The sequence below is a fragment of the Aspergillus heteromorphus genome (genome assembly GCF_003184545.1).
Source record: "Aspergillus heteromorphus CBS 117.55 chromosome Unknown BO70scaffold_11, whole genome shotgun sequence".
NCBI lineage: Eukaryota > Fungi > Ascomycota > Eurotiomycetes > Eurotiales > Aspergillaceae > Aspergillus > Aspergillus heteromorphus.
Genome location: NW_020290416.1, coordinates 473,521 through 498,229, shown reverse-complemented (window position 1 = coordinate 498,229; position 24,709 = coordinate 473,521). Strand labels below are relative to the sequence as shown.

General features: G+C 52.5%; 6 protein-coding genes across 6 annotated transcripts; 4 read left to right on the top strand and 2 right to left on the bottom strand.

Annotated features, from left to right (window-relative positions):
• Positions 1–2,459: 2,459 nt before the first annotated feature.
• Positions 2,460–3,164, bottom strand: BO70DRAFT_33070 (uncharacterized protein). Its single transcript, XM_025540842.1, has 2 exons — positions 3,037–3,164; positions 2,460–2,941 (listed from the first exon to the last, which is right to left on the bottom strand). The coding sequence occupies exon 2, from the start codon at positions 2,869–2,871 to the stop codon at positions 2,527–2,529; it is 345 nt and encodes a 114-aa protein (XP_025399686.1). The 5' UTR covers positions 2,872–2,941; positions 3,037–3,164; the 3' UTR covers positions 2,460–2,526.
• A 7,119-nt stretch (positions 3,165–10,283) lies between these two features.
• On the top strand, positions 10,284–10,825 carry BO70DRAFT_361895 (uncharacterized protein). Its single transcript, XM_025543151.1, has one exon. The coding sequence runs from the start codon at positions 10,571–10,573 to the stop codon at positions 10,793–10,795; it is 225 nt and encodes a 74-aa protein (XP_025399685.1). The 5' UTR covers positions 10,284–10,570; the 3' UTR covers positions 10,796–10,825.
• Positions 10,826–14,561: 3,736 nt separating this feature from the next.
• On the top strand, positions 14,562–16,537 carry BO70DRAFT_32929 (camp independent regulatory protein). The gene has a single exon (XM_025540775.1). It carries the CDS (start codon positions 14,857–14,859, stop codon positions 16,273–16,275), a length of 1,419 nt encoding a protein of 472 aa, XP_025399684.1. The 5' UTR covers positions 14,562–14,856; the 3' UTR covers positions 16,276–16,537.
• Positions 16,538–19,350: 2,813 nt separating this feature from the next.
• Positions 19,351–20,931, bottom strand: BO70DRAFT_429030 (uncharacterized protein; the record flags this gene model as incomplete). The annotated part of the gene is made up of 2 exons (XM_025548034.1): positions 19,351–19,805; positions 19,879–20,931. The coding sequence occupies 2 exons, from the start codon at positions 20,929–20,931 to the stop codon at positions 19,431–19,433; spliced, it is 1,428 nt and encodes a 475-aa protein (XP_025399683.1). The 3' UTR covers positions 19,351–19,430.
• Positions 20,932–21,541: 610 nt separating this feature from the next.
• Positions 21,542–22,071, top strand: BO70DRAFT_361890 (uncharacterized protein). Its single transcript, XM_025543150.1, has one exon. It carries the CDS (start codon positions 21,896–21,898, stop codon positions 22,049–22,051), a length of 156 nt encoding a protein of 51 aa, XP_025399682.1. The 5' UTR covers positions 21,542–21,895; the 3' UTR covers positions 22,052–22,071.
• A 1,774-nt stretch (positions 22,072–23,845) lies between these two features.
• BO70DRAFT_32902 (uncharacterized protein) lies at positions 23,846–24,686 on the top strand. Its single transcript, XM_025540756.1, has one exon. It carries the CDS (start codon positions 24,055–24,057, stop codon positions 24,583–24,585), a length of 531 nt encoding a protein of 176 aa, XP_025399681.1. The 5' UTR covers positions 23,846–24,054; the 3' UTR covers positions 24,586–24,686.
• The last annotated feature ends 23 nt before the right edge of the window (positions 24,687–24,709 follow it).

Below are 24,709 nucleotides of genomic sequence, written 5' to 3'. Positions count from 1 at the left end.
AGAGGTCCTCCCTCGTAATGAACAGGGAAGATTCGGCATCCCCGCCACACACAGCGAAAGAAAGAAAAGAGAAAATCAAAGAGACTAACTCACGCGCGCAAAAACCCCTCAAGTTGAGTTGGGCCAGGTAAGTTGTTACTATGAGCAATGTTCCGATTTCCGAAGCTAACTACCTAGTTACATCAACTCCAGATCAGGAGGAACCCACCCAGTTCTACCTAGCTAGGTAGGTAGGTAGGTAGGTAGGTAGGTAGGTAGGTAGTCAGCCATCATCCAGATGATGAGCCAAGAATATTGTCCCTAAAAGTAACCAAGTATGATGAGAAACAACACCGCCGCGCCAAGTCGACCGGCCGAGACGAGACGAGGCGAATAATGAGGGATAAGCGATGGAAGCGAGGACCCTAGCACTAGTTATCTAGTACTACTCAACCATTTTTTCTAAAGTCTAGATAGAGTCTAGACAGCTATGAAACCTACTACCTAAGCCCGTAGATACGATACTATAGTAGATAGGTAGTCCTAGTAAACACTAGATACTCGAGAATACGGACTGACTCCCCAGTCCCCAGTCCTCTCCCGGCATCGGCTTAATCCTCATCCTCATCCTCATCCTCATCTCGAAGCCAGCAGCTCGCTAGCTATCTATCTAGCAGCCAGCCAGCCCGTCGCAGAAAATTCCGCAAAAGTATTTTTTAAAAAAAGAATTTAAAATTAAAACTAAATAAATAAAAAAAAAATTAAAATTAAGACACGCGCCGAACCCCCGAGCCACGTTTTTCGCATGATGGTCGGGATCTGGATCCCTGACTAGACTGTGGGGGAATGGAAGAATAAAAAAAAAAAGTGGACGGACGGTGCTAAGTAGGTAGGTATCTACCTATCTGGCTAGCTATCTAGCTAGGGTAGTTAGGCCATGCTGATGAATCATGATGGATGGATGGATGGATGGATGCAGCGTCACTAGAAATGCCTAATGGTGTTTGCAATCGAGCTTAGTTACTTACTTGCTATATACAGTATGTATGTATGTATGTATGTATGTATGTAACCTGTACATAGACAGGGTATGTGATTTGTAGGTTGCTGGTGTGTATCGGGTACTAGGTAGGTAGGTAGGTAGGTACTCCGTAATGCGACTGACAAGGAAAGAAGGCGTTGAGATTTGAGAATCAACCTATGGATTGGTTCATAAAACTCGGATGGGGTTTCCACCAAGTTAGAATAGAATATCAGGCCCCGAAATAAAAGAAAAAATTTTTTTGAAGAAAATACTATACTATACTATAATACCGGTACATAAGCAAGGGGAAAGGGAGGGGGGGGGGGCTGGTGCCTAGAAGGCGAACCAACAAGACCTAGAAGCTTACTTAAAAGCATTGCGGGTGCCATAACCTCCGCCGGGGTGCATGCGGGTGGACAAAAGCAATAACATAACACACAGCTAGTTAGCTAGCTAGCTAGCTAGCTAACTAGCTACTACTCCGTAGCTACCGTAGAAATGGCTCCGGAAATCCGAAGGAGATTATTACTATTGGATAGATTGGTTGGTTGCGGTGTGCACCAAGAATCAGATACTACCTAGTCTAGTCAATCAGTCTAGTCAATAATAATCACCATGTGCGGGCCGGGGGTTGGGGGTCTTTGGAAAATCAATTAGAACGACCGCCGGTCGATGTGCCTAAGCCCAAGCCCACGCCTAAGCCTAAGCCTAAGCTAAGGGCCAGCGCTAATTGACAGTCGAGCAGCCATGGGCGCCGGGGCGGGCTGGTGGACGCCTTGGGGATCAACACTGCATCATTAGAAGCCACTAGACTTAGTCGCGATAGCCACTTATACTATTAGTAGCAGCCGGGCCCCTGCTATGGTTCTGACTGGGTGTCTTCAACCCTTAGATAGAGTCTGCCTAGTTGGTCCAGCCAAGCACCCTAGCCATTTTGCGGTCAATTCCGAGGAGTGAGAGCCACATGGTTCTAGGATCACCGACATGCTAAATTAAAATTAATCTAGATACGGAGCACCCATCTGGTATCTACCCCATCCATCTACCGACGGAAACAGGGACGGTGCATGGATGATGGGGAGGGGGGGAGGGGGGGGGGGGGGAGATGACGCCAAGGAAGGTCCATGGGGCATGGATTATGGAAGAAGAATGGATACTACTCCGTACCTAGATAAGTAATTGACTAAGTCAGTGAATGACATTAATACCGGGTGGTATAGGGGATTGGCGCCTCGGGCCCGAGGACGATGAGATGGCCATGGCTGATCCACATCCACCCAGCCCGTAACTCAGAACTCCATCCAGCCGGTGCGTCAGCCAACTCGAGAGCCACTCAGCGCTGCCTATCCCCGGGGGACACAGACAATGGCTCTTCAGAAGTTCAGATAACGACTGATGGTGTGTGTGTTACCGTCCTCATCCGGGAAAGCATTAAAGATGCTGATAAACCTTCCCCGGGGCTGTGAAACATACCACAGACTTCTGATACCGTCGAGAGACCGCGCGCCTACCTAGTGTCGCTCTCATCCTGCAGGGCGGCCAGGAAACACAGCAGGAAAAGAAGAAATAAAGAAAAGAAAAGAAAAAAAAAAGAAAAAGAAAACACGACAGGTCATGTCCCCAACCCTATGACCCGTCATGCAAATTATTGTTCCGGGCGGATGGCATGCGACGACGACACGACGACCGACGCTGTAGGCAAAGTATGTAGGCTGGTGATGGGAGCAGTAACTGTAGTACTCCGTACTGTATGTACCATCATCAGACATCATCATCGCCTTCTGGTTGCCTTGCCGTGCCGTGAAGCCATCCCATTGATGGGATTCAGGGCCCGGTGGGTATCTGTCGTAGTCGCCGTCGCAGTTCATCTGTAAGTAAGTAAGTATCTATCTGCTGCCCTGAAGCATTCGTCGAAACCCGAAAGCCGCGCGCCAGTATCTATCTACCTAGTCAGTCCCGCCGCGCAAAAGCCGCAGCGATCGCAATTGTTGGTAGGGGCTAGGGATTAGTAGCGGTTGATGGCGTGGGCCTACCGAGGATTCCGTGGGATCTCCATCCGAGGGCGAAAACATGGCCAGTCAACAGTCAACGACCGGCGTGGGACTTGCAGCATAACTAGTTCACTAGTCGCCTCTTCCCCTTCTACCAGCTAGACCAGACACTCAGAGCAGAGAGAGAGAGAGAGAGAGAGAGAGAGAGAGAGAGAGCGCAATGACTGTCCTGAGTAGTAGGTCAGGTCTGGCTTTCTCCGCATAAAAACCCGCCGGAATGCTTGGCCCCATTCATGGATGATGGTGGATGTGGATGTGGATGTGGATGATCTGATCGCAGCGACGTAAGTAAACCGCCCGGACGAGCGCTATCCGGAACTATTGCCCTCGGTGGATCCCCCTCGTTGTTGGATTGGTACTAGGGCCCATCGCCTGGGAGCGCCCGACCGATCGCCGTAATTGGAGATTTGAGGGCTGGACAGCACGCTAGAGGAGGTCATTCCGAGGATGATTATCATGGACCCCGTCCTTATTCGCCAAACCATGAGGGAGAAGAGGGGGGGGGGAACACGCCGGTGGTTTAACTGGGTCAACTGGTTTATCCCACTTCCACCTTCACGACGACAAGCAGCGGGGGAGGCTGGAGTTGAGAATAATAATAAAAAAATAATAATAATGAGACTAGTACCCGGTTCCCGATTTTCGGATGCCTGCCAAGCCAGAATTCTGGAGCGTCCGGTGGATACGCGGCCATGTGTGCTTCGGTGCTACTCCATAGGCCTCGTATGTATTATCATGTAGTTTGCTCAATGCTAATGCTATTATTATGCTTCTGATGCACGGAGGGGAGATTTGAGATGTGGCTGTCCCCGGGACCCAGGTTGAGGGAGGGGAACTAGTAGATAGGCTAGGCTCCGTTCCTAGGGAGGTACATACTTGGTAGTAGCGGTAGTCTAGGTACATATACTTATCTACCTACCTAAACAGTTTGATGGGGTTTGATGGGGTTTGATGGGATTTGATGGGATCCCTACCATGGAACCAGGTCAAGCTCCATAGTAGCACTGTTTACCTGCAGGCCGTGCTATACCCGTGACCTTGAAGAGACGCACCAGGGCAGCAGATGACCCTCCGAGGGAGGAGGTCGAGTAATGACAATACTGTGGCAGGAAATAACCCTCCCGTGCCCAATCAGAAAATGATCCCACGAAACAGGAGGCTTTCCCCCCCCCTGGTTGATTCGCGCCCTTTTTGGGATTGCCACCATGACCAAATCATATTGCTACACGAGCTCCGGGCGTGGCACAATGCATCCCTCGTCCATGCGGGCTAACACCGTCTGGGGCCCTATCATCAGATCAGTTCGCGGATGGGATGGATCATGAGGGGGAGCGCGGTAATTCATTCCAGAATAGACATGCTGCCAACTTGCCGCCGTCGCCCTCGCCGCCGCCGCCCTCGGGGCAACGGACGGGATGTGGGCATCGAGGACAAGGAAGGAAAGCCGTGGCGGACGCAAGCGGAAATTGAAGGCAAAGAAAGAAGTTGCGGTCACAGAATAATGCACAGTGGGAGGTGGTTTGGGTCCATGGAAGTGGATTCGATTGTTGATGCTGGGACGGAGTCCATTATTATCACGCCCATGCATCGTTCCCATCCGGTGTAAGCACTTCCATTACTCGAATAGGCCGCCTGCGTTAAGCGTGCAGAAGAGGCACAGTATCCTGTGCCCTGCATGGATCCTGCCTGATTCCTGGATGGGCAATGCCAGTGCAGTGGCAGTGGCAGTGGCATTGGCATTGGCATTGGCATTGGCATTTCCGTCCTTCTTCACCCGGGGCATCGATTTGAAATTCGGTAGAATTCGGGGGGGGGGGGAGGCGTTCCCTAGCCTGTACTTACTAGGACGGAGAAAGTAGTCGGTTGGTGATGTTCTGGATCATGCAGAGAAACCAGGCTCTATCTCCTAGTCGGCTTCTTAGGGCCCGTCCTGCCAGTGCTGGTATCTAGCCCATAAGGGGGGTGAGGGAAGGGAAGGAAGGACTCGGACGAAGAGAGGCAGGCACCTTCCCTCTTCCGTTTAATTACCGTTACCATGATCTACTACACAGTACGGACTAGTACTAGTTGATACTAGTGTGGGAGTGAAAGAACTCGTGTCTGCTTTACGTCGCCCCGTTCTGGCCTCTGGCCTCTGGCCTCCTTGGTCGAGGACATTCTTGGGGCGCGATGATCGCCTGTTAGTTAGTTAGTTACTGTCTGTTAGTCAGTTAGTCTACTGTGAATTAGCCTGTTAGATCCAGGCGACCCTGTCATTGTGCGGCATTTCTCTGGGCAAGACTCCGTAGTGGGCGAGATGTCAGGACAGCGCCACTTTCCGCCGCTCGGTTTTCTAATCAAAGCTGCCTAAGCCCCTCTCCGGTCTAGAGCCATAACTAGTGACTAGGTACTAGGCACTAGGCACCAAGTAGGTAACTCCTGTCCTTGAAAAACCCCCAATCACCGTGCCCAAGGTGCCTGTCAGCGTTACCCGAACGGGACAAACCCCATCCCGGCTCTCCGTCGCCAGGAGGGCCCAAGTTCGAACAATGGTCGACCCGAACAAATTCTCGGGCCCCTCAGGTCTTGAGGTCGTCTCTCTCTCTGCTGGCCCAGGTCTACGGTTCACCGTCCGTGGCGTTACGGGATGCATCTACGGAGTACCTCCTACCTACTTTACCTCCAGCCCTTGTTTTCTCGTACGAATCGTATCGACTGCCTATCTAGTGCCGCCCATCCTCGCAGTCTCGCACCCTTCCTGATCTCACTAACCGCCGCGGACACGCGGTATGGGCCCTCCCCCAAGGTACTACCTGGGTACTATACTAGTTAGTCCCTAGGGCACTAAGGAACGTGGGGACGTCCATCCATCGACATCCATTGATTGATTGATTCGGTGGAGTCATCGCAAGCCCAGAAAGAAAAAAAAAGGCACGGACACGGATTTCATTCTTGGGAGTCTGGGACGGACCCAGACCGGTCGCGTCGGACTCAACTATTGGGATACGAAGCGGTACATACAGTACCTTACGGAGTACTCCATACGGAGGTGAGAAAGAGAGGAAGGATGATCTGCCACGCAACCCAAGTCCCCTCCTCCCCCTTTGCTGAAATTGTCCACGCACTGCAACTGCATCCTTCGCCCTCTATCTAGCCGAAAAGCCGTCCCGAGGCTGTGGTTGAATACGAGGGATCTTTGTCCGATCGAACGTAAGGGATATACCGAGGAGATAGGGGGGAAAGGTGGAGGGGAGGATGGAAACCAGCCGAGCAGGCGTGTCTACCGTCTACTGTCTACCGGTAGATAGTGTTGACCATATACTCCGAACTATATGGATATATATGCACGTCAGTTCATTGTCTGGGGAATCGGCATATTCGGCATGCCATAGATAATGGAACTAGAGGAATGGAGGGAGGTAACATTAGATAGGTAAATAGCCCCGAAGGTTCTCTGTCTGGAGTGCATCAATTGAACCACCCACCGCGTCATGCGACTTTCCCTGCTGGTCCCTTTCGAAACACTGGAGTTTGCTGATCCTATCTATACTTAAGAGGAACTTGAAGTTTATCACCGCGCGGCTCCCCAAGTATACATACTTTGTTACCAGTCATCAGCGTAAGTAACTATTGCGTCCTCCCTTGACGCTTCCACCCCCTGGCGCTTGCAGCTGCATGCAATATCTACTTACTTAGGTACTTAGTAGTAAGTAGTGGCCCCTCCCCTCGGTAGCGATTTGAGTTTCTCTCGAGTACATTCTCATATCAGGCACTTGTTGTACCTAGCCAGTCAATCGACCGCGTCCGATATCAGCTTCCTATCCTGGGAAACAATGGGATGTGGTGGCGGCTTCAGGGCCCGTCTCCAATGAACCCCAGGCGTCTACTCCGTACGTAGGTAGGTATCTGTCCGTGGGGACGGGGGAAGCAAACAATGACATGCCCAAGTACGGAGTAGATACATGATGATCGGCCAACAAAGACCATGGCTCCCATGGAAAATGAGGCTCGAGCAACCCCTTCATAGAGTTTGAACTGGGGCGGCGATTGCTGGCCCACTTACTTTGTAATAGTACCTCTCCCTCCGGAGGAAAACTGTCATCAACCTGTCAACGATCGAGATCCACGATCCGCGACTGGTGACCGAAGAACTATCGATGTAGTAGTTATCTATCTATCTACATCGTCTGTTTATGGTTTTCTCCAGAGGTACCCTGTAGATACACGGTACAATGATTGTACATATACAAAGTATAGTTAGTACATGACTGACTGACTGACTAAAGCGGGTCTCTCCAGTACCGGCTCGCTCCCCCGGGGACGAATTGAGTTTCGACCAGCAACCCCCCAGTCAGTTGCGATCGTCTTGTTGTTCGCCCACTTCGTCGGGTCTCTTCTCTTACCGGCTCCCCCGAGCCTCTCACGACCCGGCGATTCACCATCGCGAGTCGTCAGCCCGGATGTTCGACAAAGTTCCAAAAACACCCTATCTATCTATCTACAGGTATCTACGGACTACAACTCGATAGATACCACCTAGAACCGCCAGGATGGTCAACCATGCGACCTTGTTATCGGCCCACCGAGGGGATCCGCAAGCTGCGACTCCGCGGGGCCGACTTACGTAGCGTAGAAAGATAGACAGACAGACAGACAGACAGACAGACAGACAGACAGACAGACAGACAGACAGACAGACAGACAGACAGACAGACAGACAGACAGAGAAAGATATCTATCCCCATGGCTCTGGATCTGCTGGGGATCTCCCGCGAAGGTTTTGGCGACGGTCCAATATAAGCTCTAGGAACGGTGCCCCCTGAATCCTGACGAAGTTACCGACAATTCCAGTCGCTCCAACTCTAAAAACTTTAGAGTTGGACATGGCATCATTGGCCCTTCCCTTCCCCCTAAGCGACCTACCACGACGCCTGCCCTCTTGCGTCTGCGTCTGCTGGGCTCACAAGCGATCGCCGCCGCCGTGTGGGACGACATCTGGACTTTTTTCTTTACTTGCTTGCTTGCTTGCTTGCTAGCTTTCTTTCTTCCGCTTGACTTCCCTTTTTGCCTCCCCTCGCTGCTCAACCCGGTCGGTCTCCACGCCCCTTCGTATTCCGGCGTGGCAGAGAGGCACGGTGCTAATGTGTAGGTAGGTAGGTAGGTAGGTAGGAAGAGGCAGAGAGCCAGCCTTATTCCAGACCCAAGTAAGCAAGTACCCCGGGGATCCCTGTTAGGAGTGGGAGTCAAAAGGTTTCTGCACGGATCCCGACGGAGCCTGACTGGAACAGCCCGCCGGGCCAGTGGAAAGCTGCCTTCTCGACTCTTGCTCTTGCTGCATAGTAGTACTGTCTCACAGGGATCATGCGCGTTGCCATTCAGGCTATTATGTCATTTGGGAGCGCCGTCATGAGGTACGGTACTTCAGGCAGGCAGACAGACTGACAGACTGACAGACTGACAGACTGACAGACTGACAGCTTTTTTACCCCGGCAACTCCTGTCCGGTCCATCTGATCCCCGGCATCGATGCGGATGCGGCAAAAAAAAAAAAAAAAAAAAAAAAAGGACGCGGAGATCAGAGAGAGAGATGCGAGAGGCAAAGTTGACCGACGCGCACAGTCCTCTTGGGCATCTGGTCGTAAGACCTTCCTGTCTACTCGTCACAGACCACAACCCCCGGTTGTGCTGTCATCTACCCAAGAGCTCTGGACTGGCCCAGAATCCGTCCTTCTGGAAGGCTGACGAAACCAGTCCTTTCTTCCATGCGCTGTCGGGGGTATCTATTGGGCCAGGAATAAGAACCCGGGGGTGGTCGGTTTGGCTCGTTGACGACTGCTTACTACCGTGCGGGATATTAGTTAGGTAGGTAGTCGTAACTTGGTAAGTGGTATCGACAACCGAGGTCTCTTTACCCTCCCTCATCAGCTGTTCATCCATGTGCGTGCTCCTTTCAACTCTTAGTTTTTAATTTTTAATTTTATTTTTTCCCCTTGCAAATTGGTTTCGCTTATTCGTGGTTCTGTTTCTTAATTTTCTTGGACCATCTTCCCCTTCCCCTTCTTCTCCTCTCCTCTCCACTCCCCTCAGAGGTAGTCGACTCTCCGCTTCGCCATATTATTCCTAGGCAAGTTAGATACCATAGGGCGGGCATACCAGACCGACGGCAGAGCTCGGACCGCCGTTACTTGATTAGGAAGCGTCGCGAATCCGACCCGACGAAGAGCAGAGGGGGCAAAAAAAAAAGAGAAGAGGATGGAGTTGGAGGGAGAAGGCGCATTCCCGATTCGATGTGTAGCATGGGTGGATGGATGCGCCGTACATCGACTGGAGTCCTGGCGGCGTCCCAATCTCTCCAGACCCTCTTTTTGGGACCAATCTGAACCGTTGCCGCCTTGACGCCATGCAATAATAACCCGTCCGTTATTATTACCCCCGAGATCTGAGCCCTTGGCGCCGTTGCTCTTTCTTTTGCTCTCTCTTTCTCACTCACTCTCTCACTCACTCACTCGTTCAGTTAGTCGCTCACTCTCGATGGGATTGAGTTGTTCGTTTGAGCTATTATACTACGCTATGTACTGTATACTCTGCTCAAGTCTTTTATCTCTACGTGCGGATGGATGGATGGATGGATGGTTGATTGAATTATTGTTGTCTGATCCCCCCCCGATAATCAACCATCCCCCAAGGGAAGGGAAGGGAAAATCGTAAGCGATCAATTTGATCAAGTGCAGTGCATGCCGCTGGCTCACTTACTCGTCGGGACGGTGAATCGGTCGGTGTCAGTGCGGAGCTGAAACCGACCTGGCATTTGGGGGAGGAGGATTCACGGGACAGGCATGCGGAAATTGCTGATGCTCGCTTACTACTACTCACTCTTCTCTCTCGGTAAAGACCGAAGCTCCTTTGGGTAAGTGGGAGCTGCTTGATGACGGCGACAATGACGATTGGGGAGGGGAGGAGAACAGCAACAGCAACAGCAACAGCAACGCTGAACCACACTAGACCAACTGCAGAAGGCTACCAGTGACTTGGTCGATCGGCCTACTTGTTAAGGAAAAAGTGGGCTGGGGCAGCCCGACAGACAGACTCGATGACCGGTGCACATCAACTCTTCGTCAGGGGCGGAGCCGTGGTTGGGCGGCCGGGCCCCACCACTGCAGCCAACCCCTCAATCCCTCCGTCCGGCTGGTCGTGGATGGTGGATGGTGGATGGTTCACGGGCCAAATCCCATCTTCCTCTCCGCATCAGGGGACTGTCATCCATCCATCCATCCATCCAGCCTCCCAGGGGGGATCATGCCCGAGCATGAGCGTCTTCTCCTCTCCTCCTCTCCCCCCTCCACGATGTTATGTATGTGTGTTGTCGTCGATTGCTCATCTACTAAGTAGTACCACCATCTAGGTACCCTACCAGAGAGAAAAATGCGGAGAACGGACATCCCGATTAGATTCCTCACCATCGATAATAATGAGGATCTTCGCCCATTCTTGAGCTCTGCTGCTTGTCTGGAGGTAATCCGTAATCCGCACAGTGTGGATGGAGATACTCCGTACAGCCAGATACCAATACCGATACAGAGCCGACGGTACTGTACGACTTGCAAATGGCCTTCCTCCTACCACTTCTGTTTCAGTTTCTGATTTCTCTATCTCGGAGACCGCGAAAGATCTGGCCCTGCCGACCGCGCGTGGAATTGCCAGAAAGACCGAGGACCAGAGAGAGAGAGATACTAGGTCGTGGTCGTATAGCACTTACTCGTAGTAGTGTGTATCTGATGCCCTGGAAATTTCCCGCCTCCTACGAGCTCCTCCCCAAAAAAGCAGTAGCACTATTCCGTACGCGGCTCCCAGTCCCAGAACACAGCCTCCCCCTCCTTCTCTGGGCCTTCCCAAGCCCAAGTTCCCTACTTCCCAACCAAAAAAAAAAAAAAAAAAAAAAAAACCTCCCGCGCTACCATCCTATCCTGTCTCATTTCGATCCCGATGGTGGTGATTATTAGAGCGGTTATTAGGACTTCTCGGGTCAACGTGCTCCACCTCCACGCTTCCATGGCATCGCATCCCTAGTATCTACTACTCAGTAACTAGTTACCTCTTGGAATCCTAGATACTATCTATCTATCTACCTACCTATCTATCCAGTATCTGGAGGAACGACGACGACTAGTCTAGCGCTGAGCTACTCCGTACGATCTACCACTACCAACTTACCTGGTTGGATATACCGGCCGTCCGCCTGCCGGACGACCAGCTAGTAGCATGGAGACAGACGTATTGCCTACAGTACCGACCACTGCTACTGGGTTACTAGTCGAGTAGCACTGGCAGTAGTAGTTGTTAACTTACCCCGGGCTTTGGCTGACATCCCTACGTACTGCGCAAGTGCACACGGTACTTTACATACTTAACCCTATCCTATCCTGATCCCATCCCATCCATCCCATCCCATCTCATCCCATCCCATCCCACCCCGTTCCCTTTCTCCTCTCACACGGCTTTGTTCTGCCCGAGTCTATCCGCCATCATCCCCCACTTCCTCCCACCCGTCTTCACCCTATACGATAATCCAGTCCCCTAGTCCCATGCCCCGTCTATCCCTCCTTCGGGTACCTGCCACTGAGATTACCGTCCTTCTGGGACACCCCCAGCGCTTGTCTCATCTAGTTTCCTGCCTCAAATCGGTGGTCCCTTAGCGATCCACCCGACGGTCCCCTCCTTCCCCTCTTTTCATTATTTTAACTTTGTCTTTCCCTACCTTATCCCTTTAATCTTCCTAGAGCTTCTTGAAAGTCGTTACATGCACCTCCGATCCTAGCGACTCTCCCCTACATTGGTTTCTTTTTTTTGTTGGATCACCCTGCTCGGTCATTGTTCAATCCCATCCCAGAGCCCTTGGACACACGGGAGGGAGAGCCGGAAGCAAGAAACAGCGAGCGAGAAGGCGAACCGAAGACCAGACCCGACACGACGTGTGAAGACCCGATAGTACTATACTATAGTCAACAACGTCACTCCGCGGCCACGGCTAAGGTTGGTACCTACTTAGTAGTTACCAGCAACTCAAACCCCCCAGCAAGTGAAACGGGGTACCTGCTTCTCTCATCCCCGCTTGGCCTGGGTTCACTTTCTTCAGTAAGTCGGTTCCCTTAAAAATCACCATCATCAATCGGTATTGGATCACCACCACTACCACCACCACCACCATGCCTATGCCTATGCCTATGCCTATGCCTACCACCTGCCACCAGCAGATTGGTTTCCACACATCATCATTCGGTGCCGTTGTTTCATGAGTTTTCCCTTCCCCCCCCCCTCTCCCATGTCTTGCCTGTTCCCCAGGACCTAGACCTTTTCATGCCTGCCACACTGGTAATAATGGTCTCGTCCTGGGTGATGCACACGGGTCCTTCACATCGAATTGGCCATGGCCCGGCTACCCTTGTTCTTCTGCCCACTATTGTGTGGGTGACTCCCCGAGTTGCCTGTACATTTTCCCCCTTCCTTGCCCAATGTGTTCCTTAGTCCCGATAAGATGGATGGATGGAGGGAGGGAGGGAGGGAGGGTGGGTGGTGAGCTGGGATGGGGTTTGCCCTTGCCTGGGAATGACCTCAAAAGTTGCCTCCCAAAGGCGGTGCCGGCTCAGCCCTTCGGCCCTTGGAATGGAGCCCGCCGATGGCCTCATGGCCGGAGAGATCCACCGTCGGCGGTGCCTCTGGCGGGCTTGTCCTGCTCCTTGGGATCACTAGTTGCACCCACCCACTCTCTCGTTCCCAATTTCTGCCTTTCTGGCACTTGCTCGGGCCTACCAGTCTGGGTCGCCCCGCCTGCAGGCCGGTCGCTCTTCATGACGGAGTCCAAGTCAGGTCAGTCAGGTCAGTCCAGTCAGTCTTCGGTCTGGTCGGTTCAGTTGTCTTGTCTTGTCTTGCTTGTTCTTGCCTCTGAGCATGGCCGTCCGCCCGCCTCTGCCTGGTGGCCGTTTGGCGTTCCCTGCAACCCGCACCATGCCCAGCTCTGGCCTAGTTTGACTGGTTTCCGCCCATTCATCGTCTGCGATGTTTCCTGGTTTTTTTGATCACCAGGAAGGGGGGGCCGCCTCTTTCTCGTTCTCTTCTCTCTCTCAGTCTCTCTCTCTCTCTCTCTTTTTTTTTTTTTTTTTTTGGAAAAAATATTATTTCCCTTTTTTGTTCTCCCTCTTTTTTTTTTTTTTGCCCCTTTTCGGGTTTATTTTATTTCCCCTTGGATTGATTCCCGTCCTTGATATTATTTTGTGAAGGGGAGGGAGGGGGAAAATAACTAATGGGAAATAATCATTATTATTTTCCTTTTCCCTTTTTTTCCTCGTTTTGGTTTGCGTTTTATTATTTGATGCTCTTTTTTGATTATTTTTTCTACACTACTTGTTGTTCCTCCCCTTCCAAATGACTAAACCATATTCTCCTGTCTGTCTGTTTTGGGAAGGGCCCCAAAATCCATATGGGCGAGTACCATTTAAAAAAAAAAAAAAAAAAAAAAAAAGAGAGAGAGAGCAGAGAGCGCGAGAGAGAAGAGAGAAGGCCCATGACAATACCTTACATGGATACCCGGCCACAACTCCATGAGTCTGGATGATCTCTGCTGTTCCCCATACCATACCAGAATTATTCGTCGTTGCATTCGAGTTGATTTTATTTCTACTTCTCCCCATCATCACCATCATCATCACTATCATCATCATCATCATCCCCCCCGATCCCGTCCCCATCTGATGCTGGAAGGTCAACGCCCTCCCTACTAGTATCGCCCCTCCCCCTCCATCCCCCCCCAACCATCCTCACCTGGCACTTGAAACATTCCTGGTCGTCGCGTTCTGGATTCATCGAAATTGGTTTCGCATGGCACGGGTGGCTGTCGTGAATCTCCAGAGTGGATAAGTCGGCTTACATACCTGCTCCGAAACAGGCTCCCCCGAACAGCTCATACAGCGTAAGCTGCGCAGTGCTGCTCACTCACTCACTTTCTCACCACTCTTTCTCTCGGTCTTCCATTGCGTCGCTCGCCGGGTTGAAGAAATTCCTGGTCCCAAGGGTATTTAAACTCCCTGTCAAAAACGGGTTTCTCCTTGCCAGCAGAAAGCTTGGGAATTCCCGCAGCTTGGTCTGGTTGGAGACTCGACCTCCTCGATCCGATCGCTATCCGTGGAACCGCAGCTCCAGTCGACCCAGCTTCACCACTAGGGCCACTGGCCCAGACGCTGCTCTCCAGATTCAACCCTTCCCTTTCGCGAGCACTTGGGAAAGGACGGGCCCGTGCTCAGCTGTCGATCCGGGTCACCCAAGTTTGGTAGTAGCCCTTAAACTCAGAAGGAGGGGGGCGCTTTAAACTTGCGCCATCGACCCTTTCCTACGGTTCACCATCGTCGTGAGCTCCTTCGACTTGTCATTCCCTCACCTTCGCGCCGGAGGTTCCCACCCTCGTCTACCACAGGTTATTTGCCTCCCCCTCCCTGCTTTTTGGAGTCCGATTCACTCCTTTCCTACCCCCCCCCCCCTCCCTCCCCTCCATCTTTAGCCCGTTGAGATCATCCTGGCCGCAAAGGCAGAAAAAGGAGAAAGCGCTCTGGCAGTCGTTCGAACGGCATTGTTCAATCTCCCCTGCTGCCTCGCCTCTGCTTTGTTTCGGAAGCCGGCGTGACAACTCTTACCCACCACCCCCTTCCCCCCCCCCCTGGTCGACCGTCTAGCCGAGTTGCTGGCAAACCTTGATCAACGGTGGTCTTAACTTTGATTGATTTTACCTCTCTGGCCCCTTTCAACTAGGTTCGAACCTACAAACAAACGCAAACAATGGTCAACGGCACCGCTACGGTGTTGGAGCCCACGTTCACGGGATACGTCGCGACAACACAGGATGCGCTGGTTCTGTTCGAGGCCTGTCTGACGGGCGTGCTGCATCATGTCCCTCGTCGGCCGCACGATCGGGAACGGGGTCATCTGGTCCGCAGCGGCAGCGTGTTCATCTACGAGGAGAATTCGTCCGGGATCAAGCGATGGACCGACGGCGTGACCTGGAGTCCCAGTCGGATTCTGGGCAACTTCCTGGTCTATCGAGAGCTGGAGAAACCGTTCCCCCCGGGCGAGAAGAAGCGAGCGATGAAGAAGGCCAATCGACGCCCCGTGCCTCCGTCGAGGCCGGGGGAGCCGTATCCGCGACAGGACAGCAGCGGTGGATACTCGCCTTCGTCGGCAACAACCAGCCCCTATGGGGACCGACCTCACCAGACGGACGTGGAGAGAGCTCTGGTAGGTTCGCTAGTCGACTCATACGGGTTCAAGGATTCGGGATTGGTCAAGAAGACGATGAGCGTGACGGTGTCGGGGGTGACGCACCATCTGGTGTCATATTACAGCGTGGAGGATGTGATGCGGGGGTTGTTGAACCCTCCCTCGATGGTCGACTCACTGCGATATGTACGGCCTCGTGCGGAACTGACACAGAAGCAAAGCTTCCGGGCACCGATCGATGATCTGGAGACAGCAGGACTGGAGGCGAACGACCCGTCTGCGCTGTATGGATACCGACCGCAGCTGGTAGCGCCGCCCGGATATGCGATCCCCAATCCTCATCCCGAATTCTACATGCATGCCAGCGCGCCTTATGCCGCGACCCATCCTCCGCCGGCCGCGCCCATCTCGGGCTACTCCATGGGAGGGTCAATCTCTGCGCAGTCGGCCCCGAACCCGTATCTTCCGGCGCCTTCAGCTCCGACTCAGATTCCGCAGAAGCCGGACGACTACGCCCAATTCCGGACGCCCACCCAGTACGGCACGAGCTTTGACGCCCTGGGCCACAGTTCTCTGTCATCGTCGATTCCGTCCGCACTCAACATGCCGAGCTCCCTGAGCGACCGCAACCGATCCCAGTCGGACCACAGCCCGTCAGCGTATCGGAACTCGTCAATATCCTCACGCAGCGTTGCGACCGACGCGACCTCGCCCATCGATCCGGCGACGCCTGGCACATATTCACGGGGCGGGAGTTTCAGCTTGGGCCCGCTAGATGGACCGCACCAGGCCTTGGAGCAGCGTGGGATGGCAGCGTTTGACCCGGGCATCCCTCGTCGGGAGTCCAACCCCATGCCCACACCCTATTACACGGGCGCAGACCGACACCCGTACTACGTGGGCGCCACGGGCCCGGCCGCCCACGCCAACTATCCGGTGTCGACGTGGACGACTGCTGCTCCGGCGCAGCCGCAGATATGATCTGATCGAAGCCAACGATTTCCTCTCATCATCAATTCTTCGCTCACTCGCCTTCGTTTCTCTTCACCGGACACAATTTTTACCGTACGCTTTTTTTTATTCTCTCTCCAGAGGGGCGGCAATTTGGGAATAGACTATGCATATAACGCAGTGGATGATTACCCGGGTGGAAAAACGCTTCTTATTAGAGGAGACATCGGTGGCTTGTTTTTCCTTGTTGATTGTTGTTCCCTTGTTGCTGCTTCTGTTTTTTTACCCCTACGATGATACGATGCCGATCGAAATACCTTCTTTCTAGCCTTTTCGCGCGCACAATTTGTTTGTTCGTGGTTAGTTAAGTTACCCTGGGGTGGTTTTCTCTTTTTTCTTTCGTTTTATGGGATTTTTTTTTTCAATTACTACTGTCGTGTCGCTATATTCCCACACGGGGGGGAATATTGTTTGTCTGTCCTTCTTTCTTTCCTTATTCTTTTTTTCTTGTTATGTTATGTGATTATGAGCAAATGGGTCGGGTTCGGGTGGCATGGTCTGGGGCGGTTATCTGAGAAATTCCCTTTTTATTTACACACAAGTTAACTTGTATCGCTGCTGTGCTGTGCTGTGCTGTGCTCATTGCTCGCTTGAAACACCGTTACTACCAATCATCAATATCCTTACTCAGGTAGATTTGTCTGTCTGTCTGCTTTGTTTCCAGTTGTCTTGTTTGTTACATATGGGAGATGCCATGGGTTAAGGTACTTACTGGTGTACATGGAAACTTTTCAAGCGCGAATGGCGGCAACTGGGTCGGTCGGACACACAACACAACACAACACAGCACAATTCTAGGGTTCCAAAAGCTTCTTCCTTCCTTCCGAGGTGTATGAATGATGACGTCGACTGGTACCTACCCACCTACTTTGTCTGGATTGAGTGAGAGAGAGATTTTTTTTTCTTCTCTTTGCTTGTGGCTAGAATTGAATTCTAGAATTCTAGATAATGGTACCCATCCACATATATGGCTACGGCTACTGTTGCTGCTACTGCTACTGCTACTGACTGGTTGGTACAGTATTCGTTCATCTTGGGATTTACCTACCACCTTTGAGAACCAAGGTACCTGAGATGGAGATGGATTGGATATCTAGATAGTGTGGCGAGAAATAGAGGGAGGGGAAGATGTAGGTAGTAGGTAGGTAGGTAGTTAGGTAGTATTTGGTTGATAATGTGGAGGTGAGGTGAGGGAGGGACAATGTCACGGTAACACCCACCTTACTACCTAGATACTACTTACTACTTACTACCTACCTTACTTACTACATACAACCATACCATAGTTATTATATCATACTTAGGTAAGTACCTATCTACCTACCTATCTACCTACCTATCTACCTACCTACTTGATACCCTAAGTTCCTACTTACTACTTAGTACGGTAGTACCTTAAAGCACCTGCTAGACTGCTATTGAAGCATCTACTACCTAAGTAGTAGTAGGTACATAGTACAACTTACGTACTAGGTAGCCAGCCGGCCACATGGTAATTGGTAATTGGTAGTTAAGATATACTACAGTATATAGATGATAGTAAGATGTAGTGTTTATAGTAGTTATATCTTCTTGTAGTTAGGGTATATATGTACTTGGGCTTTTGGGATGTGTTTGCTCTATTTTAATATAGTTGGTTAGTAACTAGTTGTAGGTAAGGTACTAGGTATATATTTATTTAATGTTTATCATTAGTTGGCAGGATCCAAACTCCGAATCGAATCGAATTGAAGCAAATTGAATCTGACCTGATCGGATCTGATCTGATCTGATCGGATCGGATAAGATCGGATTGGGTTGGATTGAGATTGAGATTGAGACTGAGTTTCAATCAGAGATCGATCTCTGTCTGAGGTTAAATTATCTCTACTACGGTACTACCTAAGGATGATAAGGTAGGTAAGGTATGTGAATCTACCTAACTACCTATCTAGGAGTTAGAATGTCATGTCTGTAGTGAGTAAGGTGGGTATGGGTTGTTTTGGTATGGTATGGGCGTATATCTATCTGTATTACCAGGTTTACAATGTGTATGTAATGTCATTACCATATCTTACATTAGAGTATTACCTTACGTTACTAGCTAGGCTACGCAGTACCTTACGTATGTACCTAGGTATATTTATATAACTATCTGCCTAGTAGCAAGCAAGCACTGCATCTATCTATATCTATCTATATCTATATCTGCTACGTAGCTACCTACGTACCTACCTGCCGAAATGCTACCTAGAGAGATAAAGTATATATAAGAAAGAATTTAGACTTAATTGCCTGCATTATGTAAGGATATCTCATCTCATGTGGTATGTCTAAGGTATCTATACTCTTCACTGTTTGTTTCTTCTTGTGTTAAGTAGTACCTACTACATACATACATACTTACTATCTACCTACCTGCTTACCTGCCTGCCTGCCCACATACCTAGGTACGTACGTACCTACCTACTCAATCGACAAAGGTAGATACTGGACTTTCCGAGGCGGATACATAGGTACATTATACCTATAGATCTGGACTGGAAGTGGTATGTAACTATCTAAGGTACCGAAGTTATCTAGATATCTTACCTAGGTAGGTACTATACTTGGGCGTGGGTAGGTAGGTAGGTAGGTAGGTAGGTAGGTAGGTAGGTAGGTAGGTAGGTAGGTAGGTAGGTAGGTAGGTAGGTAGGTAGGTACTTAGTAGGTAGGTAGGTAGGTACTTAGTAGGTACCAATAGTATACTATAGTTCTTTAGCTGGTGTGCGACGATATCAAGCTACCTAGCTACCTAGCTAGCTAGCTCCATAGCTATCTAGATAAGCACACCATGCAACAGTTTATTCTATAGTAAAAGAGATCAGACAGATTCCACTCAAGTATTTCGGAAAAGAGAAGAAATCAAGTAATGTATGTACAAATGCTCGCTGGAACAGGGAGGGTATCGTCATGCTAATTAGTAAGTAAGTGAGTAAGTAGATCAGTCCAGTCCAGTCCAGTCCAGTCCAGTCCAGTCTATCAGTATCAGCTGATCTCCAGCCTTATGCAAATAAAGTCAGTCCGAAAAAAAAAAAAAAAAGAAAAGAAAAGAGGATGACACAGCCCGCCCCAACTCCCAGTCCCATCCACCATGCACGCCATCCCTAAGCCCGGGTCGTACTGCGTCTCACCTCTCGCGAACGTGTCGGCTCGTCTCGTCGCGGCTGCCACTGCTGTCCCCCACCCCCACGCACACTGGTGGTCACCTCCGACGCCACCTGCATGTGTTTGCCAGACGGGCTCGGAGGATTATCCACCAGCAATCGCATCGTGAAGGATCCCGGATCGAACCCCCCGACGGCTGTCTTCCCGGCCAGCGGCGTGGCGGCGGCGTTCAAGGCTGGGATCCTGCGCACCGTGCCACGCAGCGGGTCAATCGTCAGATCCCGGGTCAGGGTGACGTCGCGTCGGATCTCGGGGTCGGTGTTGTTGTTGTTGTTGTTGTTGTTGTCCTGCGCGGGTCCGCCGTCCGGGGATATCTGATGTTCTTGCTTAGCCAGAGGGCACAGGAAAAAAAAAAAAAAAAAAGGGAGATCCCGCTCAGACACCTACTCCCGTCGTGAACTTCCGTCCAGGCATATATACATAATCGTCGAAGGAGCTCTCGAGGGCCGCGAAATTGAACAACCCCTTCTCGGCCGTGAGGGGCTCGAAGCGCTGTCCCACTTCCGTCCGGAAATCCACCGGCCGTCGCCGCACGGGCTTATACCGCGGTAGGGCTAGCAGGGGTCCCGGGTAGTTTGTGAACCAGCATTGCAGGACAGGATCTATGTCTAGGGCCAGGCGGATGCGGCTCTCGGCGCGGGGTTTGGCGACGAGCACGGCGAACGTGAATTCACGTGGCAGTCCAGACCGCTGGAGACTGTTCTCCTCGAGTGTCCATACGATTTCGCCCCCCTCGACGTCAAAGTTCGGCCCGCGCGCGCTCTTGAGCGACCGCACGGACCCCTGGATTCGCATCATCTCGTACCGCTTGTAACGCCCGTTCATGCCGCCGGAGGGCGCGACGCTGGCGATCACGGGGAGGTCAGCCACACCCAGAGAGCCGCTGAGGCTGTAGTTCCACTGGAGGGTTTCGGGGGAGACCGCGCCGTAGAGGAGGTGCGGGGCGTGCATGAGAAAGCGCGGGTTTCGGGTCCGGTTACTCGACGATGACGTCTGGTCTCTGGTACCGTGGATGGAGGCGCGGATGGTGGCGGCTTTGAAGCGATGGGCGAGGGTGTTGGCCGAGTGCAAGACGAAGGTGATACCCAGGAAATCCACGTGGCTGTAGTCTTGGTTGGACACGGCGGGGCTGGAGTAGAACCCGTGCTGGAGGCGCTGGATGTGTGCGGTGATGTAGGCATCTCCGGGGAGGTGTCGCTCGTAGACGCAGGCTCCGTTGACGAGGAGACGAGGGTTGAGGAGGTTTGGGTCGGGGGTTGGGTCGGAGGGGGCTTTGGTCTTCTTGGACAAGTCAGGGGGTTGTTCAGGACGGGAGGAAGACGGAGGAGCCGGAGCTGAAGCTGGAGCCGCAGGACGGTCGACGGTCACCATGGCCATTGTCGGGGATCGCATCGTGAAGGATGATGGTTCTGTCCCGTCGACAGCGTCCCGGATTCCCATTGCGATGGTGCCAGGGTCCGATCTCCATGGGAGGGAGATGCGGAGAGGGTGTGGTGGTGAAGAGGCTATGGGGTGCTGATCGGGGTTGTTTTTAGCGCAGAGCAGTCCGGGGTAGGGGTCCTTGTCGAGACGGTCATTTTAAGCTGACGCGGAGGATCCACGATGACGACAGGGAGGGAGGACATCTGATGAACGGCGGGGCTCTATCAGGTGAGGATGGCCGGGGCGCGAGTCAGATGAGAGTCGCGATGGCAGCATGTGTTCGCGGGCGCCAAGAGGGGCGGAATCAGTCACTCGCGGTCGCCGGACGGGACTTGTCAGGTGGGGGAGGGCCAAAGGGGCTTTGGAGGAGATGATTTGACCTGACTAGAGGATGGCTGAGGGCGAAGAAAATTGAGGATGAAGTTGGGGGGAGAAAGAGAGGGAAGATGAGGCGGAAGCCCCGTCACGTCACGACCCCAACGGCCACTACAGAACCTTATTTGGCCCCGGTTCGGATCGGCGGGAACCCCAGCGTTCAGGCCTTTCGAGCCCTGGATGTAAGGATATCAGACATATCCTCCCCTGAAGTCCCGACGTAACACAAACGCTGTAGGGGATATTGGCGGTGACATCAAGCGACTACGAAATGTTTTAGATTATCAAGTCTATCATCAGATGAGGATCCGATTACACAAAGATACGAACGACAGGTGGGTCAAGCCCACATCGAGAGTCGCTTGACCGAGCCTCATACTCGCTGTGGTATACCACAAACTCCTCACCGGTCAGACAGACCATGTGAGGAAGACCCTGCATTATCACAGTTATTTATCACACCAGATTCAGTTCGATCTGCAAGCGGGTTATCAGCCAGCTGGACTGACACGCGGAAAGCCCGAAAGGGTCCAGTTTTCTGCGCCTGGGTGCAAATGCCTTCAGCCCCTCAAATGGCCATAACTAGACAGTTGAGACTGCATGCGACATGGCAAGACAAGTCTACGAACCACTAAGGCACATCGGAGTGAGTGATAAGAGCATGCGTGTCGCTCCCTCGGTGACTTATTTGCCTGCTTCGACAAGTTGCTCCCAGCTCATATCGCTGGACGTCGGAGGGCCTGTGTTTGTGGTCTCGGTATAGGCAATAATCCTTGGTGGGACCGTCGAATCCAAGCTTGGCAGACTATGCTCTAGTGCACGAAAACTTGGGCATAAAAGTCAACCGCGGTTCGACTGGCTGGGTCTGGTGGTGGCCTGCTGATGCAGCAGTTCCGGGGATTGCTTCGTGCTGTTATACGCGCGGCCATTCTACCCGGTCGAAGAAAGCAGGTCCTCTGAAGTCAATACAAAGTCGGCGGGTAGAGATCCTGAATCAGGAATGAGACCGGATCGTGGCGTCTACGGACCGTGGGTTTTCTTCAACACGTGGGATGTTCCTGTGTTTCAAAACTATGAACCCCGACTGTCATGTCAGCTGATACGAAGGGATTGGATATATCACTTCCAACGTCAGAATTTGGACTGAGGTAACAGAGCCATGTGTGAGTCCGAGGTACCAAACAACCAGCTGTGTCACCGTATAGACGCCACGCACGAGACAGAGGGATTCACCGCTATGGATGAGCTGCCAACAGCGGAACAGGCTGTACCCAGGCGGCTGGATTGGAATCTCGGCGATGACACTGGGATCCCCAGCCAGTGTCCGCGACAATAGACCTCGTGCCATTATGATATTCCCGGGTGGTAGGACGAGCCTCTCGGTCGCGTTTGGTGCCAGTGCAGTCGAATACTGAGCCGAGTAACACGCCCTGTCGCGCCGCGATTCCCGGCCGAGTTCGAGGGAGGTGGGCGCGATTTCAGACGTCCGATATTTGGAAAGCAAAAAAGAAAGCAGACTCAAACATGGGACACGCTCTGCGCTTGCATAGCTGCCTGAACTGACCGCAATGCGCACATGCGCCTGTCTGCGTCTGGTTGCCAATCGAATGGCTGATCAATCACGAACTAGAGTGGTCCGTCAGCCGGGGTATACCCAGACGTGCCGTGAACCGCCGCCTTGGTTGGGGAAGAGAGGGGCTTTGACGCGGAGAACCGTGCGGTGGGAAGCCATCATTGGTACGAGAACCCAGGCGGCTGCATGGTCCAGATAGTCGCTGTCTGTCGCCAGGTCATCTCGTCACCTCGTCACCTCGTCATCTCGTCACCTCGTTGCCAGGGATGCTGAGAGGCCGAGATCCAAGCGGTGTGACGGCGCAGGGGGGGGGGGGGGGGAACAGGAAGTGGAAACCGTGCTTCGAACGGTGGGAGAACGCATCAGATGTGACAGATCGTAGCCTGGCCAGTCAGCCCCAAGAACACCAACACTCCTCGACAGTATCTAGTCGGCAGTACTCCGGACACTGACAGAATAGTACTCCGTACTTTGGACCGTGAGATAGATCAGCACGGGGGATGGGAGGAAGAGAGAGCTGGGGCAGCTTGTCACGACCACTGGCGAAGCAGCCGCTTATCAAGCTGCAGGGGAACCGACCGGTCGGCGCCCGACTGAGTCGCTGGTTGGGGCGGGCGGGTAGGGAGGGAACCGAAGCACTGACTCGGGAGCCGGAGACCCTCCCGAGTGCCGAGAATGCCAGAATATTGGTGACCATGGTGACCATGGTGACCAGGTTGACCAGGCTGACCTGACCGGGTTGACCAGACTCAGTCTCAGCCCGTGCATGCGTTGCTGGCTGCATTGCAGGCCGGTCCATGGACCACGGGAAGTCAATAATGACGAACGATCCAGTGGTTGGTAGATAGATAGTCAGGATGAGAGATTATCAATATGATGAAGGAAGGAGGATGATGATGCTCGTGTGGGACTAACCCAAAGGGACGATAGTGCTCAGTCTAGAGGGGCTCTAGAGGGGCCGAGGAAGACGAGGAAGACGAAGAAGACGAGGAAGACGAATTATTCCGGTGAGCAAATGATTCACGCCTAACGCCGCCGGCTTATCTCCGGCTTCTCCGCGCCTGCCATTATTATTCTGACTGCGTCTTGCGTCGCTCCTTCCACTTGGAGGCCTTTTCGCCTTGCGGGCCCAGCCGACCCCTCCAATCAGCAGCCGCGATTGCTGACATATCCCGCGGGACTCATCTTGACTCATGATGGCGCTGGCTGGGCATTCCAGCGATCCATTCTTCTGCCTTCTTCCATCCGCAATCGCAATTGTCAGCTTGCGCTCCACCCAGCAGCTCGGCTATCTCCCCTCCGTCTTTTCCTGCCCGGCGATTGGCTTTTTGATGGACCCTGTGCTGGGCTGCTCCGCCGCGAGTCGTGAGAGATGCGGATATCTTACAAATCCGCGCAATCAAATTTTGCCAAAAAGTCGCCCTCAACGCCTTAGTCATCCCATCGGGCCCCCGTTTATAACTAACCATGATGCAACAACGTCCATCCGGTTCGTCCTGGCCTGTTCCTTCTCATCATACATATTGTTGGGCGCGTCGCGGTTCCTCCTGTGTCCTTCCACTCCCTCCCCCCGATCTCATCCAGACCCTCTCCCCTCTCCCCCCTTCCAGGCGCTGTGCCGGAGCTCCTGGGGCGTCATAGATCGCTGTTGCTTATCATTACTGTATATATTCTTCCCCCATACATACTCAACCAAGCACTTGCAGCAATCCCTTGCGCTCTAGTCCCCTTCATAGCCATTGTTTTTTTCCCCTCTTCCCATCCCTTTCGGCATCGGTGTCGGTGTCCTCCCCCGACTCTCAATCGCCTGGATTGAGAAACCATTCCGGTGTGCCCGCCCAGTGCTAT

Bases quoted from the DNA above. Each gene is read 5' to 3' on its own strand.
- BO70DRAFT_33070 (XM_025540842.1), bottom strand. From the start codon at position 2,871: ATGAACTGCGACGGCGACTACGACAGATACCCACCGGGCCCTGAATCC.
- BO70DRAFT_361895 (XM_025543151.1), top strand. From the start codon at position 10,571: ATGGAGATACTCCGTACAGCCAGATACCAATACCGATACAGAGCCGAC.
- BO70DRAFT_32929 (XM_025540775.1), top strand. From the start codon at position 14,857: ATGGTCAACGGCACCGCTACGGTGTTGGAGCCCACGTTCACGGGATAC.
- BO70DRAFT_361890 (XM_025543150.1), top strand. From the start codon at position 21,896: ATGGCAAGACAAGTCTACGAACCACTAAGGCACATCGGAGTGAGTGAT.
- BO70DRAFT_32902 (XM_025540756.1), top strand. From the start codon at position 24,055: ATGATGGCGCTGGCTGGGCATTCCAGCGATCCATTCTTCTGCCTTCTT.